The following is a 19,578-nucleotide window of genomic DNA, read 5'->3' on the forward strand; positions in this document are numbered from 1 at the left end:
CATATACCTAGACACTGTTACTGTCACAACTCTGAGTTAACCCCTTGTATGTCAATTTTAAAAAGTTACTCTTAGGTCCTTGGAGAAAAAAATGTCTTTGTCAAACAAAATCATAAAAATTGGAAGATTTTGAGCACAGTTGTTATGGCGTGCAGGGACGAGGAGAGGTTAGGATCTTATCATAAATCTAATCTTAAGTTCCATATAACATAACCAAGAAATACAAAAACAAGGGAACATGTAACAACGTTCTTGGGTTTGGTCTAATTTTAAAGAAGACCACTGGCAGATTATTGTTGAAGTGAAATTGCACAAGCTCCCGTTCAAAAATGCTGACTCACAAATGCATTCTGATGTGCATTCAACAATGAGATTGGTTCGCGGCAAAATACCTTAAATACACGTACTTATGTACTTTTTATGCGTATGTTACCATTGTAACAGTGGTCCTTACCACCTTTGTGGTACGAAAGACTATGGCAGCTTACTGGGGTTGGGAAGGTTATGGCGTGGCCTAAGTGAACCTGCTAGCCTCACACAGCACTCTGCTGCAGCGACACCTTGCGAACATCTTGGTTACAGTTTATAACCTCCATTCCTTAATGGAGGGAATGAAACATTGTGCCACAACACTGAAATGGCCGGTACACTGTTTTTCGCCTCCTCAACACAAACTTGAATGAGTGGATACACCTATTCCAATTTCACTTTCCAATTCTCAAAGTGTTTGGGGCTCCCAAGTGTGACCCCTATTTCATTTGTAACGGTCACCAGCTGGAGTGCCCTTGAGAACCACCAGAGGGCACTCCACACCCGACTATTGTCACTCTTTCACTAACTACATTTCCCATAACTCACTGCCCGGACTCATCATCACTAATTGCATTCACCTGTGTCTCATCATCCTTGTTAGTTTCAGCCTATTTATTCCTTGTTCATTCATTCAATCATTGCGAAGTTTTGTTTAGTGTCACACTGCAACTCTGAGCGTTTTTCCTGGTTTTCTTGTTTCTTGGTTTTCAGATTTCTTGCCTGTTCCTTGGATTACTCTCTCGCCTCTGACCCCTGCCTGTCTTGTTTTTGTTTGTTTGTTTGGACTGCCTACCTGTGTTTTGACCCACTGCCTGTTTATTGGATTACGTGTCTGGATTGCCTCTTAATAAAAACTGCATTTGGATCTACCTTCGTGTCTCGGAGCAGTTTCGTGACATCATTACATTGACACACTAATACATTTTTTTGAAAACGCATTGTTTTCTCTCCGTGTTCCTTCCGTCTACACTGAGATGGTGTTTTTATCAATGAAAATGAAGCTTTTTGAAAACGCTCTCCAAAGTGGATCAAATTGAATACGCAGTTTTTGTGTTGTAGTGTGGACTATAAAAGCTGAGGTATTTGAAAATGATGAAGCATGTTTAATCATGTGACGCATATTGTACCAATAGATATTCATGTTTATACAGTATTGTGCCTGTAATGTGCCATTCCCTTTTACACAGTTGCTAAAATGTTACTTTGCACACTCTTCATATCACAGTCCTGCAAAGACGACAGAAAATGTACTCGTATTTGCTGTGCTGTGGCAAAACATGAGAGCAGATGAGTTTTAGACCAATAATATGGTGATCAGTTAATGGTGAGATATTTTGTTAAATAAAATTATCCTGCCAGAAGAATTGCGCATAACTTTATTTATTTTTACGTCTTTTGTGAGGGTTTACGCATGCGTAGTAAGGTGTATTTAGCATTTTCCGACATTTTAGTGTGGATGAGAAACTTTTGGAAAATGCCTGAAAACGCTAGTGTGGATGGAGAGCGTTTTTAAACTAAAACGCTGTTTTCAAAGGTATCTGGATTAATGTAGATGTAGCCAAAATCTCGTTCCGTCCATCAGGGAACATAGGTTAAATTAACCAAGACATTTTCTGTTCTTAGCTGACAGGAGTGGAACACGGTGTGGTCTTCTGCTGCTGTAGCCCATCTGCTTCAAGGTTTGACATGTTGTTCATTCGGAGATGCTCTTCTGCATACCTTGGTTGTTTCACGAGTTCACACTTACAAATTATCAGAGAGAGTAAAAGAAGTATGCGTAATTTGCGTGCTGTCCGAAGAGAGGGCTCCGAGCTCGGTATTTTGGCCCGAACCTAGAGTACTGTCGAGGAACATAGGCGAGTCGGCTACGTATACAGTACATTGGCCTCCTCTCGTGCTGATTGGATAGATCATTTGAATGTGTTCCTCCCAAACTTTGTTAATGAAACATCATAATGAGTAGTTATTTGAGTTATACTGTTGCTCTTATATCAGCTCTAACCAGTCTGGCCATTCTCCCCTGACCCTTGGCATCAACAAGGCATTTTTCACCCACAGTGCCTCTCATTGGATATTTGCTCTTTTTTGGACCATTCTCTGTAAACCCTGGAGATGGTTGTGTGTGAAAATCCCAGTAGATCAGCAGTTTCTGAATAACTCAGACCAGCTTGTCTGGCACCAAAAACCATGCCATGTTCAAAGTCACTGAAATCCCCTTTCTTCCCCATTCTCATGCTCAGTTTGAACTTCAGCAGATCGTCTTGACCATGTCTACATGCCTACATGCATTGAGATGATGCCATGTGATTGTCTGATTAAGTATTTGCATTAACAAGCAGTTGAAAAGGTGTACCTAATAAAGTGGCTAGTGAGTATATAACAATTATTCTAACCGGCTTACAAAATAGTTATATTTTACTAGCTGACATTGTTCATATTGTGCCACAATTGCATAATCCAGAAAATAGATTTTTCACCATTTTGAATCAAATAAGTCATGCCAAAGACTAAATCACCTAAATTGAACACAGAGGTTCAAGTTCACTGCAAAATGCCACCAAGATGGAAAATGAATCTGTCTTTAGGAAGGGCTCTGTAAATCATGCTCTTTATACCTCCGGCCTATGAGTAGATGGTCACACTGGGAATTGTGAATGGGAATAACAGGAAAGTTTCACTTTATGAATCAACAGCAGACCTATTGTTTTTATAAGAGATATCATGCATTAGAAAGACCTGACAGAGCCTAAATGTGCAGTGTACTGACATTTTTTTTTTAAGTGTGGTGACACAAAATTATAATTATAAATCATGTTGTGGGAGATCTGTCATAAATGTGAGTATACAATACACATGAATACTTATAGACATGGATTATTATATAAATTATATACAGTAATGGAGGACCACCATCTAATGTATGTCACTAAATACAATGTTCAGGCTTCAGTAAAAGACTTGCATTGGTTCCTCTGTAAACACATTTTCAGTTTTGTCATAACTTCAGGTACTGTTTCCAAGAAAAATAATATGACCTAGTTAAAGGCACCATGTCTGGAACTGGTGCATGGTTTCATAACCATTCTTGCCAAGATCTGAACATTCTTTATTGGTTACATATTTGTTTCAAACATAATAGTTCCCAAAACAGCCAGAATGTCAAATTTACTGACTATTTACTTGGAAGAAATAAACAAAAAAAGAGGCCTTCAGGAAAACCTGAAAGCAGAACAAGAAAATTAAGCACTAATATGAAATGTTAGCATTGGTAGTAGTCTTTAAAATACTTTTAGTAAAAGTTGCATATTTAAGCATATTTGCATAAATTTAGTAATGTAATTAATTAACTGAATTTCAGTTAATTTTTTTGATAATACGAATGTATGTTTGCATCTACCTGCACTTTATTTTTTAATCCTGGATGGCTCTCAAAGACTCCCACAACTTAATTGTGCAGTTCAATCAATGTAGCAACATATCTACTTAATTACTGACTTTTTATTTTGACTGTATAGCTAGAGGAGAACTGGCCCTCTAGTGTTGACTGTTTTCTCCCAAAGTTTGTTTTTCTCCATTATCCAATATTACAGTTTATTTTCCAAATTGCTTACACACTAAAAGTTGAACTTGAGGCCCACTCACTGGCCCTCATTTATCAAAAGTGCGTACACCAAATTTCCAGCGTACACCTGGCGTACACCCAAAACCACGGTGACTTTGAGATTTATCAATATGGACGTTGGCGTACGGCACGCTCAAATCCTACGCCAGCTCAGGAGGTGGTGTACGCACGTTTTGAGTTAGTGCGGAAATGCGCAGAAAAACAATTCCTAACACCACAAAACGCACTGACAAACTAAAAGATATGATATATTATGACCCACTGTAAAAAATCTACAGGAGTAAATCACGCACATCTTATTTTCATTACGGGTGCTGGATCACAAGTATAATCCATGTAGTAGTCAGTAACAGATCCGCACACCGAATAAGCTCCCATTCAAAAAATGTTTTATTAGTGACGTTTGTAAAAAATCAACAACATAGTAATTATAAACTTCAGTGTTTATTTTTGTGCAACATGGACTTAAATGTTTAATTTGTGTGACTTTACCAAAGCATTTGATTTGTAGGCATGTATTTCTTAAGTTGCGAGCCTGTGCGCTTTACCTGACGTTTCAAGCCTTGTTACTTTCGCCTGGCTCCGCAGCGCGAGTCTCAGCACAGACTGCGCGCGCACCTCCCCAAACGGACGAGGCGTTTATACTCGACGCGCTCGCCGTTGTACTATTCTTTAAAACGATGGTTAGGCCAGAGTTAGGCCCGGCAGGTGTGCACGGACTGGGTTCAGTAATGAAAGGCTTTCAGTGACCAAAAAATAATTCAGACTGACAAAATAATAAAAATGACATTCTTCTTCTTTTAAATAATAATAATAATAATAATAATAATAATAATACAAATAATAATAATAATGACATTCTTCTTCTAAATAACAATAAACGTTATTAATAATAAAAATCTAGAAATCAATTGTGTTTCTTTCCACTTCCCTGGTTTCTCTTTCTCTTTCTCAAAGAAGTTTCTCTTCTTTGCCGTCTTCCGTGTGTCCATGGCGTAAAATGAGGGCGTGGGGGGAGCGGAGACTTGAATATATAGGGGCGTGTTATTCTAATGACGCTCGTTTTCAGCCGCGGCATTTATCAAGCGCAGGTATTGAATACACCTGGATTTCAAAGGTACGCACAGCTTCATAAATCAGGCGGTGAGAGGAGTGTAAGCATAATCTTACGCCAACATATACGCCCTTGTCTACGCAAGAATGATAAATGAGGGCCATTGAAACTATTCACCCATGTATCTAATCTTCAGACCAAGTCTGCAAAACTGCAAGCCCATTTTGCGCTTTACACTCAGTTTGCAATTAAAAAACTTTTTGCAAAACTCTAAACATAGTTCTCTACGTTAGACACATCACTCAAAACTAACAGCTCTTGTGTTTCATTTAGAAAACACTGCCATTCAAAACGGCACACTCATTTACTGATTACCTACACCCAATGATCATGTGTAAAAACACAAATAGCTAATTTGGTAACACTTTAGAATAATGGTCCGTCATTAATAAGTAACTATGCAGGAAGTAATGCAGGACTAATGAGTAGTACTACATTAACACTTCAGCTACTACTAATATAGAAACAAGCTTAACTTATCAGTAAGTAATATCAAATTTATGAAATTATTATTTACAAAATGAGACTCGGGCGACAGAGATAAATGCAAACAGGAAGTTTATTGACAACAACAGGGCTGGTGAACTGAAGCAGGTGAGTGGGAATTGCAATGCTGGATTGGAGAGTGGTGTGCTGGCAGTGAAAGGAATGTGTCTTCTTACAGGGATGGTGGTGGATCGATGGAGTCGTGGAGAGAAGAGATGCAGGATTGCTGGAGACAGGGAGAATGCTGGAGACAGGGAGAACGCTGGAGAAGTCAGGGAGATCGTGGAAGGCAAGGTGAGTAGTCCTCTTTCCAACCAACGAGACCAAACAGTGAACTGTGGTGAAGTGAGTGCTTAAGTGATTGGAGTGATTATTGTGATAATGAGGTGCAGGTGTGTGTGTGATCAGGAATGACGTGCAGAAGGGAACAGAGGAGAGTGATGGGAAATGTAGTGCAGGAACCTGGCAGACTTGTAACAGTACTCCTCCCTCCCGGTAGGTGCAACCTCACGCCGTAAATGATCCAACCGGGGAGGGGGAGGGGGAGGGGGGGGGGGCCTTGACTAGCAGGTGACCAGGGCGGAGCCGGCAGCTCAGGCGGCCATGGCAGAGCAGGCCCTTCAGGCGTCCAGGGCGGAGATGGCCCTTCAGGCGGCCAGGGCAGAGAAGGCAGGTCAGAGGACCATGGCGGAGCCGGCAGCTCAGGGGACCAGGGCGGAGCCGGCATTGAAAGTGGGAACCCCCACAGGACCCTGGAAGAGGGCGGAGACTTGAGTCACTACTGGGCTCTGGAAGAGGGCAGAGACTGGAGTAACTTCAGGACTCAGGATGAGGACGGAGACTTGAGTTTCAGGCGTGGCAGCAGCCATCTTGGACAAGGGCTCAGGCACAGCGGCGGCCATCTTGGCAGAGGGCTATGGAACGACAGCGGCCATCTTGGCACGAGTCTATGGAATGGCGACGGCCATCTTGGGACAAGGCTCTGGAATGGCGGCGACAGTCTTGGGATGTGGCTCTGGAAAGGTGGTCTCGGTGGGATGAGACTCTGGAAGGGTGGTCTCGGTGGGATGAGACTCTGGAAGGGTGGTCTCGGTGGGATGAGACTCTGGAAGGGTGGTCTCGGTGGGACAAGACTCTAGAAGGGTCAAGTCATGTCACCTTCATTTATATAGCGCTTTTCACAATATGGGCTGTTTCAAAGCAGCTTTACAGTGATAATAGGAAATTAAAGTAACAGAGATTTTTTTGGCTTTACAGCAGCTCTAGAATAAAGTTATTGTCCAGCTAAAGTTAGTTTTGATCGATTCACTTCCGTTGCAAAGATCATTTAGTTTATTAACTTAGGGGCCACTTACACAACACCGTTCTAACAGAAAACCCTTAACGCGCTCCAGCCCGGTTTCTAATTATTTATCGCTTCCGAGTAGCCATATGAACCGGAACTATTTTGAGAATTTTGGTATTCCAATTCTTCTGAATGATGTGATTCCTTTGGTACTTTGCGGATCTGTTTGATCACTGATCGATTGCTCCTGTCTGCCTCGCTGCCTGCTGTGAGTTTATTTGCTTCGGTGCTGTAAGCTCCGTCTTAGCCTCGTATTTCTTTCTGTTTTGAACCATCATTTACTATCATTTCTAGTTGTTTATACGACTAAATACAGCTTATTACTATAAATTATTACAACTTATTACAGCTAAATACACCCACTGAGAATTCTGTTGATTGTGCCCTAGTAATTGGTGATTCGATCACACGGAACGTGAAAATAGAGACACCAGCCACCATAGTCACATGTTTGCCGGGAGCCAGAGCGCCTGACAATCGCGTCACCAAGGTCAGATAAATCCCATCACATAGAGACTCTTTCACATAAGCCCCTTTCACACAGCGCGATGATCCCGGCAAATTCCCGGAAAATTGCCAGAGTGCCTTCTGTGTGAACGCAAACACGACCCGGGATTGATGCCGGGATCGATGCCGGGTTGGGGAGTTAGTAACATTGCCGTGTTCAGTCCCGGAACGCTCGCTGTGTGAACAAAAGCCGTAATAATGCCGTGTCGTAGTGATGACGCTGAAGCCGGGATCATTTGCCAGCTGTGAAACGGTACGTAACGCGCAAGTTTATGATCGAATCAGAGAAAAAAATGCACAAGCGTGGTTTCTCGAGAGAGAAATCGCAGCTCATAAGCAAACTGAAGACGCTGCTGAGACATTACGTCACGTCGACGTCACGTGTCGAACGAACAAACGAACGAACGAACCTGGGTCAAATCCTGGGTCACTTTATCCGTGTATTTTCCGGAATCTCTGTGTGAAAGGGGCTATATAGAGACTGTGTCTGTTCCCTGAATTTGGAAATCCAAAAAACGTCCAAACCCATCTAAGGTTAAAAATTTAATTGATGTTCAACAAATAAAAAACAGATATAGGCCTAATACAGATGAGCAAATGCTAAAGCTTGGGTTGCTGAATATTCGATCGCTTACTCCAAAAGCACTCATTGTCAATGATATGATTTCAGATAATAACCTAGATGTGCTGTGTTTGACAGAAACCTGACTAAAACCAAACGATTACATTACTTTAAATGAGTCCACCCCACAAGATTACTGTTATAAACATGAGCCTCGTCTGAAACGCAAAGGGGTATTATTGCTGTAATTTATAGTAATATTTTCAAAACCACTAAGAAATCAAGTTTTAAATATACTTCTTTTGAAGTGTTGGTGCTTAATGTAAAAATATATAGTGTAAACGATAAATCACAAATAATTTGCTCTTATCATCCGATCTTGGTTGTATCTCTCTATTAGTGTTACTTGATCTTAGTGCTGCATTTGACACCATTGACCACAACATTCTTTTAAATAGACTAGAACACTATGTTGGCATTAGTGGAATTGCACTGCATGGTTTAAATCATACTTATCTGACCGTTATCAGTTTGTAGCAGTAAATGAAGAGATGTCTTATCGATCACAAGTTCAGTATGGCGTACCACAAGGCTCAGTACTTGGACCGTTGCTGTTCACTCTGTACATGCTACCCTTGGGAGATATCATTAGGAAACATGGAATTAGCTTTCACGTAATAATCTAGAATACTGTCTAACATTTGATGGCTCCTCTGTTAAGTCTTCGTCGTCGGTTAGGAACCTGGGTGTGCTCTTTGATACCAATCTTTCATTTGAAAGTCACGTGTCTAGTATCTGTAAAACCGCATTTTTCCATCTTAAAAAATATCTAAATTGCGCCATATGCTCTCATTGACAAATGCGGAGCAATTAGTTCATGCGTTCATGACCTCAAGGCTAGATTATTGTAATGCTCTACTGGGTGGTTGCCCTGCACGCTTAATAAACAAACTACAGCTAGTTCAAAACGCAGCAGCTCGAGTTCTTACCAGAACCAGGAAGTATGACCATATTAGCCCTGTTCTGTCAACACAGCATTGGCTGCCTATTAAACATCGCATAAATTTTAAAATATTGCTGATGACTTACAAAGCACTAAATGGTTTAGCTCCGCAGTACTTGAGCGAGCTCTTAACGCATTGTGACCAGTTGACACTTCAAGACTGCATTGTCATCATGTCCAGGCACAGGTCCTTCATCAGATCTGGATACGGCCTGGATCCGGCAGACTGCAGTAAACCGCGGGATAAACAGAGAGACTATTATTAGCGTAGACTCCATTCTTCTTATGATGTAACGAGTACATCAGGATTTATGGGGAGTGTTCCCGGTTCCAGCTGATTGAATTATAGAAGTTTATAATGTGTTATGTGTATGCTAGGTCAAAGAGATGTGTTTTTAGTCTAGATTTGAACTGACAGAGTGTGTCCGCTTCCCGGACAATGTTAGGAAGACTGTTACAGAGTTTTGGTGCTAAATAGGAAAAGGATCTACTGCCAGCAGTCGATTTTGATATTCTAGGTATTATCAACTGGCCGGAATTTTGAGATTGCAATAGACGTGAATGACTATATTGTGTTAAGAGCTCGGTCAAGTACTGGGGAGCTAAACCATTTAGTGCTTTGTAAGTAATCAGCAATATTTAAAAATGTATACAATGTTTAATTGGGAGCCAATCCAGTGTTGATAGAACCGGGCTAATATGGTCATACTTCCTGGTTCTGGTAAGAACTCTAACTGCTCCGTTTTGGACCTAGCTGTAGTTTATTTATTAAGTGTGCAGGGCAACCATTCTTAAGAGCATTACAATAATCTAGCCTTGATGTCATGAACTCATTAACTAATTGTTCCGCATTTGTCACTGAGAGCATATGACATCATTTAGATCCATTTTCAAGATTTCAAGAATGCGACAGATACTAGAAACGTGACTTTCAAATGAAAGATTGGTATCAAAGTTTTTTGTCCAATAATTAGGATCTCTGTTTTTTCAGAGTTAAGTAGTAGGAAATTACATTCTGTTAATTTTGTGAATTGGTAAGTTTCATCAGGGTGTGAAGAAATATAGAGCTGAGAATCATCAGCATAACAGTGAAAACTAATGTCATGCTTCCTAATGATATTTCCAAAGGGTAGCATGTACAGAGTGAACCGCAATGGTTATAGTATTCCTCCTTCCCTTCCCTTTACCTCTGTACAGATAAAACATTGTCCTTTTATCTGTACAGAGTCACCACATGGCTACGCGGACACGATAAATAATTCTGTATTATAAATCCAGAGATGCAGGATCGCTGGAGACTTGGAGAATGCTGGAGACTTGGAGAACGCTGGAGACAGGGAAAATGCTGGAGACAGGGAGAATGCTGGAGACAGGGAGAACGCTGGAGAAGTCAGGGAGATCGTGGAAGGCAAGGTGAGTAGTCCTCTTTCCAACTAATGAGATGCATCACTAATTTTCTCAAGAGTTACTTAGTCACTATGCAGGATCTACTAGTGATCTGCACCATTATTTTAAAGTGAAAACCATATTTTTCACTTTAAAATAACGGTCCAAATCACTAGTAGTCCTTGAAGAGTGATTAGGTACTTGAGTAATTAGTGATACATTTTATGACCACGTTCTGAGTAAAAAAAGACAATCATCAAGAACTATCTTAGTCCTAAATTCGATATTACTTACTGATTAGTTAAGCTTGTTTCCATATTAGTTAATAGTAGTAGCTGAAGTGTTAATGTAGAACTACTAGTAGTGCATTATTTCCTGCATAGTTACTTATTAATGATGGACCATTATTCTACCGCTAATGTTACCGCTAATTTGTTCACTTAGAAATTAGAGCTTGAGCACTATATATAGGCTTTAGGATGGATTTCTTGGTTTGGACAAAAATGGATCCAATTTTGGAGAAAGAGTTAGAGGAAGAGGAGTTAGAGTAAGAGGGGGACGAGGAAGATGACAAAGAGGATGAGGACGAGGAGTACGACAAGGAAGAGGACAGAGGAGAAAAATTACGAATGAGATCCGGGCCACTTTGGTTGACCATGTGGTGGCTGGGCAGAGGGTCCAGCCTAACTTACAGTAAGCCGCTACACGGTAGCCAGTGTCATCCGGACATTTCGAAATGAAAAAAGGTAACCTACACTAAAACCTGCACTACAGAAACTTTGCATTGTATACTGAAAGGAACCTTGCATCCTAACCATTCACTTCATGTTTTTGCAGAATTGCTAGAGAATTCTGCATCAGACATGGAAGACAGCAGGGCAGGACAGCATACTTTATGACAACTGCAACAACACATCATCACTGACAACACAACATTCAGTAACATGAATAGGGTGAGTTTATCCACAATAAGCAATCTCCTGAAATGCAGTCAGATTCGAATGAAGCAGCTCTACAGAGTGCCACTTGAACACAATTCTGACAGAGTGAAACAACAATACGTAAAAGTAAGCTATATTGTCCTTATTGACTGCTCTATGTGTGTTCATACTGTGTGTTCGTACTTTACAATGTTTTGTCTTGTCTGTTTCAAGGAGTGATGGAACTAAAAGCTACTAAAGAACACCATGATTTTATCTTTGTTGATGAGGTCGGATTTAACCTACAGTATATGCAAAACAAGACGTACTGTAGGGCAAGAAACCTTATAGGGCACTGCGCCATCGTCAATGTCCCTGGACAGCGTGGTGGAAACCATCACCCATTAGTCACAATGGTGTCCTTCATCATCATGTCACTCTTGGTCCTTACAATACTGCCCACATTATCACTTTTCTTAATACCCTGCATAATATCCTCGTTCCCAATGATCAGAGGAATGGACCAGAGCAGTCAAGGTTTGTTGTCATCTGGGACAACATAAGTTTCTACCGGACTGCTCTGGTCCGCAATTGGTTCAATGACCATCCACAACTTTTGATGCTCAACTTGCCACTGTATTCTCCATTTTTAAACCTAATAAAAGAGTTATTTTTGGCATGGCATTGGAAGGTATACGATCGCCAACCCAACCAATGCATAACCCTTCTCCAAGCATTGGAGGAGGCCAGTGGTGACATAGACGAGGGGGCCATGCCAGGGCTGGATATGCTGTTTAGCCAAAGTGAACATTTCTTGTTGATGAGGTTTTGTGGCCAGACCCAAACAGGAGAAAGGATGCAAACAAATCTTTTTTCCTTTACATTACAGTAACAATCCTATTAGTTTACAGTATCTTCAAATGCATTTTGTCTGTTACTGTTGATCTCTTAGTGGTCAAATATACTGAAAATACAGTGTGTTAAGAATAAAATATTTACCCCTCCCTTGCATTTCTGTTTAAAGTGAACATATACTGAATACACATACATACTGTATATACAGTACAGTGTATTTGTGTACATAAATGTACGTGTGAGTCCAATGACAAACTCCTGTACACTCCACTGCACACGGAACAAGCAAAAGACAGAAGAGAGTAGTATTTTACATTGTTCACATCCATGTGTGGTTGGTCGTTTATGTGTCTAATAATTTGATGTTTGTGTGTAGAGTTACTAACCAGCCGTGACAACGACACGCAAAGATTAGATTTTAGAAGTGGTTTCTATATTTCTGTGACGTCACGGCTAGAACAGCGACACTAATGTGACTTTCACACTACAAGCAACTTTGTCGCTGTATGTCGCTGTATGTCACCAGTGGCTGGCAGTGAGGACACTGGGGGGGGGGGGGGACCCCTCCCCCCGCCCCCAACACCAGTTGTTATCCCACTGATGGGCCAGCTCATCTACACACCCCACTGTCCCTGTGGTATGTGTGCCTTCTAATGTCTAAGTGCATTAAAAGAGGTGCAGAGCAGGGGGGAGAACTTATTCAGGTCTCCCCCAGGCACCGCCCTCGTCCTACCTATGGATTGATTGTGTGCCCCTTCTAATATGAGATGCATTAAAAAGAGGTAGGGCGCGCCTGTGCAGGTCCTCTTCTGGCCCTCCACAGAGCACCCCACCCGGCACTATTCCTAGTTGATTTAGTTATTGTTTTCTTGAATGTGGGTGTGAGTGTTGGGCATCTATCATGAGGAGCATTAAAAAGTGAGGTGTACAGAGTATAGCCGGCCCAGGCAGTCACAGGGGAAGAGGAGGGCCGCAGAGGTGCACCGGCAGGGAGGCCCCCCCGGACGCATATCCCCCCTCAGGGTAGACACCCTAGAGGGGGGACACGACTACATTCTGTCTCTCTTGTCGTCGGAAGTCGCCAGCTCTCCACTGAAAATGAGTGAGATCATGTCTCTTTGTTGCTGGGTGTCGCTGTCGGAATGAATGGGGCATTGCAACAGATTTACTGGATTAATGCCAAGGTTAAATACTGATCACAAAGCATTACAACTGGTAAATTAAATCTTTATTCACGTCAAAATAAAACACCTTATAAGTCACTTGGTAAAGACATTAGGACTGAGTAAGACCTAAAACTTAAGTTTTTGCAAATGATGACCTACATTTTGGCCTTTAAAGAGACTATCATGTATTTATTACTTCCTTAAAGTTATTGTTAAATGAATCCATTTGTGTGGATTCAATCCAAGCTCATTTTAACACACTTTCTGACTCTCTAGTAGTTCTCTGTAGTCTCTATTAATATTTCAGTTAGTCCATTGTGACCAAATGGAGTGACATGTGAGGCAACTCAAATAAACAATGAGGGATGGTTGACAGAAACTGACCCTAGATTGAGACAGACATAAAACACATGTCAAACACATTAGATGTCGCAATCCATTTGGGCCAAAGCCCAATTTACAGTACAACAGAGGACTATTAAAAACGCTTAAAGCAAGGTCTCAGAAATGGAACTGGTTTGCAAAAAAACATATCCAAACAGCTCTCAGCAAATTAAATGTCAAGAAACTGGAGAGAATTAGAGAAGGGTGGGGGCAAAACGTGAGCATGTGGAAGCAATTACTGGCTGCAGGCAGGATCGGTTAGCTTTCGGCTTGCCGGGTGCCTCCAAGCTGCTGATCCACCAGCCAAGTCTTTTTTCACAATCAAATAACGCCATAACTTCCTCCTTGGACTGTGAAACCCTCAGGAGCTTCATAATGCTGCTTTCTCTGTGCATCTCTGGTTGGGAGAGGAATAAATGTGTGAATCTTGATTCAAAAAGTGACTCGTTTGCCAAGACCAAAGGGGAAATCCCAGATGGAGATGTAATGTAGAGTGTGGAGAGCTCGACACTACGCCTGGGAGGGGTCAGGAGGTTATTGAAATGGTTAGACTGTGGGGACTGCTAGAAACGCATAAATAGCTGGAAGACACACAGTCATCTTGCAGTCTTCCTCTGAATGCCTGGGCGCAGGTGACCTCCATTAAACTCTTCTGCAGGAAACTCATCTGTCTCTGCAAACCCTGTAAGTGATTTATTTAACTTGTGTTTTATTCATGCTGCATGATGTTGAATTGCTTCTGCCTAATTACGATAAATTTAAATCTTTTTCAGAGCATATGACTTTAAAGGTAGTATTTTATATGACAAATACACATTACTATATACATACTTAATGGATTCTATTTTAAATATGGTAATGTCTAAATGGTGCATAAAATTGGATAATTTGTGTAATAATAATAATATAAATTGTAACAATTAAATTATAATTTATTTAAAATATATATATATTTATACAATATTGTATTGAGTATAACTTAACCAATTTCAACAAATCATAGAATTTCATTGCCAATCCTGCTTTTTCTGAACATGCCATGTAACAGTGCCTGGAAACAGAGTGAATTCAGTTATCCTGACCTACATTCCTTCCTTCTTAGTCAGTGTATGACACAGTTATATCAAATCACTCACAGAGGCAACTTATGTAAATTGCTTAATTCCCCTGTTTGTCACTAGCATGGAAGGAGTGGTTCAAAGCGGCAAACCTGGTTGTGGTATGAATCCACATATTTCGCATTATAAAATAGTTCATTGTTCCTTCAGAGAACCAGCATGGACATGACATCTCTGAAAGTGAACTGCTGGCTGCAGTGGCTTACCGTGACTCTGGCCCTGCTGAGTGGAGTCCCTGCAATGCCGGTCGACGTGGAGCGCGAATGCACGGCGCCATCTACGGCCAAGTACAGACTGACGTTTACCGGCCAGTGGACTCAGACTGCCTTCCCCAAACACTACCCTCTGTACAGGCCGCCTGCTCAGTGGTCCCCCATCATTGGTGAGTGGCCTGCTCTTATATGTAAGAAGAGGGTAAGTAAGTAACCATTATTGCTTTCAAAATTTCTACATTTGTTGCCCCACTTTTTGGGTTGTAATGAGTGCAATGGCCCACCCAAAGGGCGATTGACCTAGCAATTATGACTTTAACCAAAAAGTCAAAACAAAGGTGATATACATTCTTAAAAATAAAGGTTCCAAAAACAGGAGTTTCGCAGCGATTTCATTGAATATCCCCAAAGAACCTTTCAGTGAAGAGTTCTTAAAAGAACTAAGACTTTTTCTTCATGTAAAAAACATTTTAATGATCTAAAGAACCTCCACTATAAAGATTTAGTGCAATGGAAAGGTTCCATGGATGTTGAAGGTTCCATGGAACCACAGATGCCAATAAAGAATCTCAATAAGAATTTCAGGGTTTTAGTAGCTATTGAAAATTAGCCATGGTGCATATTTTAAGTATGGCTGCTCACTGATCATTATTAGATTATTAAATACTACAATTATTTATCAGTTTCTCATAGATGTATGTACAGTATCACAAAAGTATAAAAAAAAAACTATAGCGTTTTTCTAGAATTTTGAAAATAGACTTTATTTTGATGGTCCTTTTAACACATTCTGTTGACCATAAATAACGTTGCACCTACATATCTACTAACTCATTGGAGTGTTAGTAGAGTATTAGTAGACTGGTAGGATTAGGGTTAGAATAAGTTAACACGTAGTTGCAAATTGACTTATAGTCAACAGAATGTTCAAAAGGGACCATCAAAATAACATGTTACTGGTTACTCGCAATAGGGATGTTAAAAACAATCTGGATGGCACAAAATGTATTACCCCTAAAAGTTGCCTGTAAAAAGTATTTAAAAAAGAAAAAGAAAAAAAAAAGAGTCAATTAAAGCTGAAGTTCACATCAAAAATTGTATCAATATTATTTTCATTCTAGGAGTAACTCACAGCTCAGACTATCACATATGGCAAAGTAACGAGTATGTCAGTAATGGGGTAAGAGAGTTCTCTGAGAGAGGAGAGGCTTGGACCCTGATAAAGGAAGTGGAGGCAGCTGGGGAACGGATCCAGAGCGTCTATAGCCTCTTCTCAGCACCAGGTGTGGTTGGAGGAACCGGCCAGGCAACCACAGAATTTGAGGTCTATGCAAGACACTCTTTAGTAAGTACACTGTGCATTGCAATATGCATTTTTATGCAAATCCACACGATTTGACATTAAAACGAATATTAAATCCAGTTGTTTTGCTAGCTTTAACCAGCCTATGCTGGTCCCCCAGCCTGGCCATGCTGTATTGCTGGTCCTGTCAGCTGGTTTAGCTGGAACACCACTGTACCAACCAGATAAACCATATACACACTGGTTTAACTAGGCAGGGAGACAGACTAAACCAGGTTAGACCACTTAGGATCATTAAACCACCTTAGGCTGTTTTAAGCTGTTGTTATACTGTAGCTGTTTTGTTTTTTTAAAAACCGCAGATGTTTTCAGTCCGAAGATGTGGACACTTTCATACTGTGTCCAAAGCATTCTTTTGGAATTAGCTCTCTACATGCACATACTTCATTGGCCTCCCAGGCATTCCATATAAAATATTATAGTGAAAATTGTAAATAATAAAACTTTCCAAATGAAAACAAGCCAGTGGCAGTTCATACAGGCTAATGAGCAAGCTAAAAACACAGAGCAACGGAACACTAATGGTCTTCTTGTTTTTCAGCTGTCCTTCATTGTCCGCATTGTGCCAAGTCCTGACTGGTTTGTTGGAATAGACAGTCTGAACTTGTGTGAGGGCGATCACTGGAAAGGAAACATAAGCCTAGATCTTTACCCCTATGATGCTGGCACAGACAGTGGTTTTACCTTTTCCTCACCAAACTTTGAGACCATTCCTCAAGACAAGGTCACTCAGGTAATGTCTAAAAGTAGATAACCCTAGAATATTTTTATATTTTCCATAAAAAATAAAATAAAAAAAACCTTCGACCAGCATGGTTTGTTGGTCTTGTTTGGTTTAGGCTGCTCTTCCAACCTGGCCAACTGAAAAGTTTCCAAAATCCCTCAGCCAACAGACCAACCTTACCAGGCTTGGAGAAAAGCTGAGACCAGCAAAACATTTTAGGCTGGTTTTAAATGTTTTTTGCAGCAGGGTTAACTGCTTTTAGCTGGTTAAGTTGGTCTGCCAGTGACCAAATCCTCTCTAAAACCAACAAACCAGGCCGCCTGCTAGACCAGCTATAACCACCTTTATTCAGCAAGGATGCAAGTCTTGTTATGGATCTTGTTACAGATGTGTCTTCTCTTCAACAGATAACCTCATCATTTCCAAGCCACCCTGCAAACTCCTTCTACTATCCCAGACTGAAGAATCTTCCCCCAATAGCCAAAGTCTCCCTAACTAAGATCAAGAACAACCAGATCTTCAGCTTACCCATTCAGCCAACTCAGTCTAATCAGATTCCAAGCGGGAATGAAATAGGCGGATCTCTCATAAGTAAGCATTGGGAATTGTTTATAAAATGAATGTGTTCTAATGCTCTGAAAGTATTCTCATACAGGACATATTTATGCAAAAAGCAGAGTTAATATACAGTACTTGTGTTTGAGTCTTATATGCATGTATTCCATTTTCGAGGAAACACTACAAATCTGTAGAGAGAACTTGTGGTTATTGAATCATGGGCTGTAGAAAGGTTTATCCATCCCCATGGTAACCAACACAACAAACGGCAAACAAGATAATGAAGGCCAACCATTTTAAAAGTTTTCTGCCACTCAGCACTCAGGAAGTGTTTGTCATGGAAGTGAAATGTGTGCTTTTATTCCATCCTTCTGTTTTCCTACTCGTACAAAAGTCCCAGTCTGTGATACATATCAACCTTTTACAAGGTCAGGATTTCTGGAAAGCATCATTGAATCTGGAGATCTCAGTTTAGTCAAACAATTATTTCTACAACATTTAAAGATTTTTCTTTTGTTTTCCAAAATTAATTAAAATCTCAAATTAAGTTAAGATTGAGAAAAAACAAACAAAAAAAAACAAAAAAAACTCAGGGGTAAAGTTATCATAAAGTTAGCACAACATTGATTTTAAGTTGTTAGGCAACTTTCCATTTACTTACTCTTCTACATAAATAATATGTATGCTTATAAATTAAATTATATTTATATATTAATTTTTTTTTCATTCTAAGATAAAAAATTATGCTCAGCCAACACACTCGCAAGGCAGTTTTGTAACTATTTTACCTTTTGGCAAACTGGAGACGAATTGATATAAATTCAAACAATCTCATCCTTCATGCTTAGTTTTTTTCTAAAATCTGTATGTTTTTGTATGACTCAAATCATACGAATTGATTTACTATCAACTGTTTTCTCATGTGTTTTGGTTGCTTAGCCTTATTAAAAGGAATAGTGCACCCAAAATTGAAAGTTTTATCAGTCAATTTTGAGGGTGCTTTTATTATGATTTGATTTTATGAACTATAATATTCAATATTATGTAAACTATTCTTTTAACAAGTACAACAATTTTCCCCCCAGTTCTTCTAAAGTTACGGTACTATAATCAATGTCTCTTTTCCCCCCTTCAGATACCCCTCTGGATTGTGAGGTGTCTGTCTGGTCACCTTGGGGTCTTTGTAAGGGTCAGTGTGGTGAGAAAGGGGTAAAACACAGAACTCGCTATATTCACATGCATCCCGCAAACAACGGGGCTGTCTGTCCACTTCTAGAGGAAAAGAAGCTCTGTATCCCTGACAACTGTGTGTGAATTTAAAGAGGACATGATGAGGACCTGGTTTAAACTGGTTAACAGCTTTAAAATGTTTTGAGACTTTCTGTGAGGCTATGGTGTAGTGGGTGAGTTAACAAGCTTAAACAATGGTAATGAAACAGACTAGACCACAAATCCCAAGTTAGTTATGAGGAACTGCAGATGTCACCAGCAAAAATACTTTTTACAATATTTGCCCTAATTGCAGGAGTTTATAGACTGAATTTTTACACACTGTCCTCATGCACTGTTCATTGAGTCTGATGCTCTCTGGTGGAAGAAACTCAACAGTGACATTATCAAGCTCAATAGTTGAGATAAAAATCATCGTAAAAATATGTTGCATCAATGGATGATATCTGTACATTAATTGCAAAACTGTATATAAAATTGTAAATACAATACAATAAAAACACATTTCCTCTAAAGTTGTCATGTTTGTGTGGGGGAAAAAAATTATGTATTTTTCTAAGTATGAAAATTACTGCACTATAAATTGTCCAAGTATTGGACATGTAGTTCTTAGGTGGATTTTGGTGTCTGAAATTGGTGTCTGAAAACTTTTAATTGTTTGAAATACTGTCTTCAAACAATTACTATCTATTAAACTTTTAATCTTAATGA

At 40.1% G+C, this 19,578-nt stretch overlaps 1 protein-coding gene across 1 annotated transcript; it reads left to right on the forward strand.

Moving 5' to 3' along the window:
• Nucleotides 1–14,002: 14,002 nt before the first annotated feature.
• Nucleotides 14,003–19,376, forward strand: spon2b (spondin 2b, extracellular matrix protein). The gene is made up of 6 exons (XM_079892465.1): nucleotides 14,003–14,346; nucleotides 14,931–15,162; nucleotides 16,114–16,337; nucleotides 16,897–17,088; nucleotides 17,487–17,670; nucleotides 18,773–19,376. Exons 2-6 carry the CDS (start codon nucleotides 14,940–14,942, stop codon nucleotides 18,949–18,951), a joined length of 1,002 nt encoding a protein of 333 aa, XP_079748591.1. The 5' UTR covers nucleotides 14,003–14,346; nucleotides 14,931–14,939; the 3' UTR covers nucleotides 18,952–19,376.
• Nucleotides 19,377–19,578: the final 202 nt, after the last annotated feature.

The sequence above is a fragment of the Squalius cephalus genome (assembly GCF_949319135.1).
Source record: "Squalius cephalus genome assembly, chromosome: 14".
NCBI classification, from domain to species: Eukaryota; Metazoa; Chordata; class Actinopteri; order Cypriniformes; family Leuciscidae; genus Squalius; species Squalius cephalus.

Bases quoted from the DNA above. Each gene is read 5' to 3' on its own strand.
- spon2b (XM_079892465.1), top strand. From the start codon at position 14,940: ATGGACATGACATCTCTGAAAGTGAACTGCTGGCTGCAGTGGCTTACC. The intron at 15,163-16,113 runs GTGAGTGGCCTG...TTTTCATTCTAG, and splicing joins TCAGTGGTCCCCCATCATTG to GAGTAACTCACAGCTCAGAC. The intron at 17,671-18,772 runs GTAAGCATTGGG...TCCCCCCTTCAG, and splicing joins AATAGGCGGATCTCTCATAA to ATACCCCTCTGGATTGTGAG.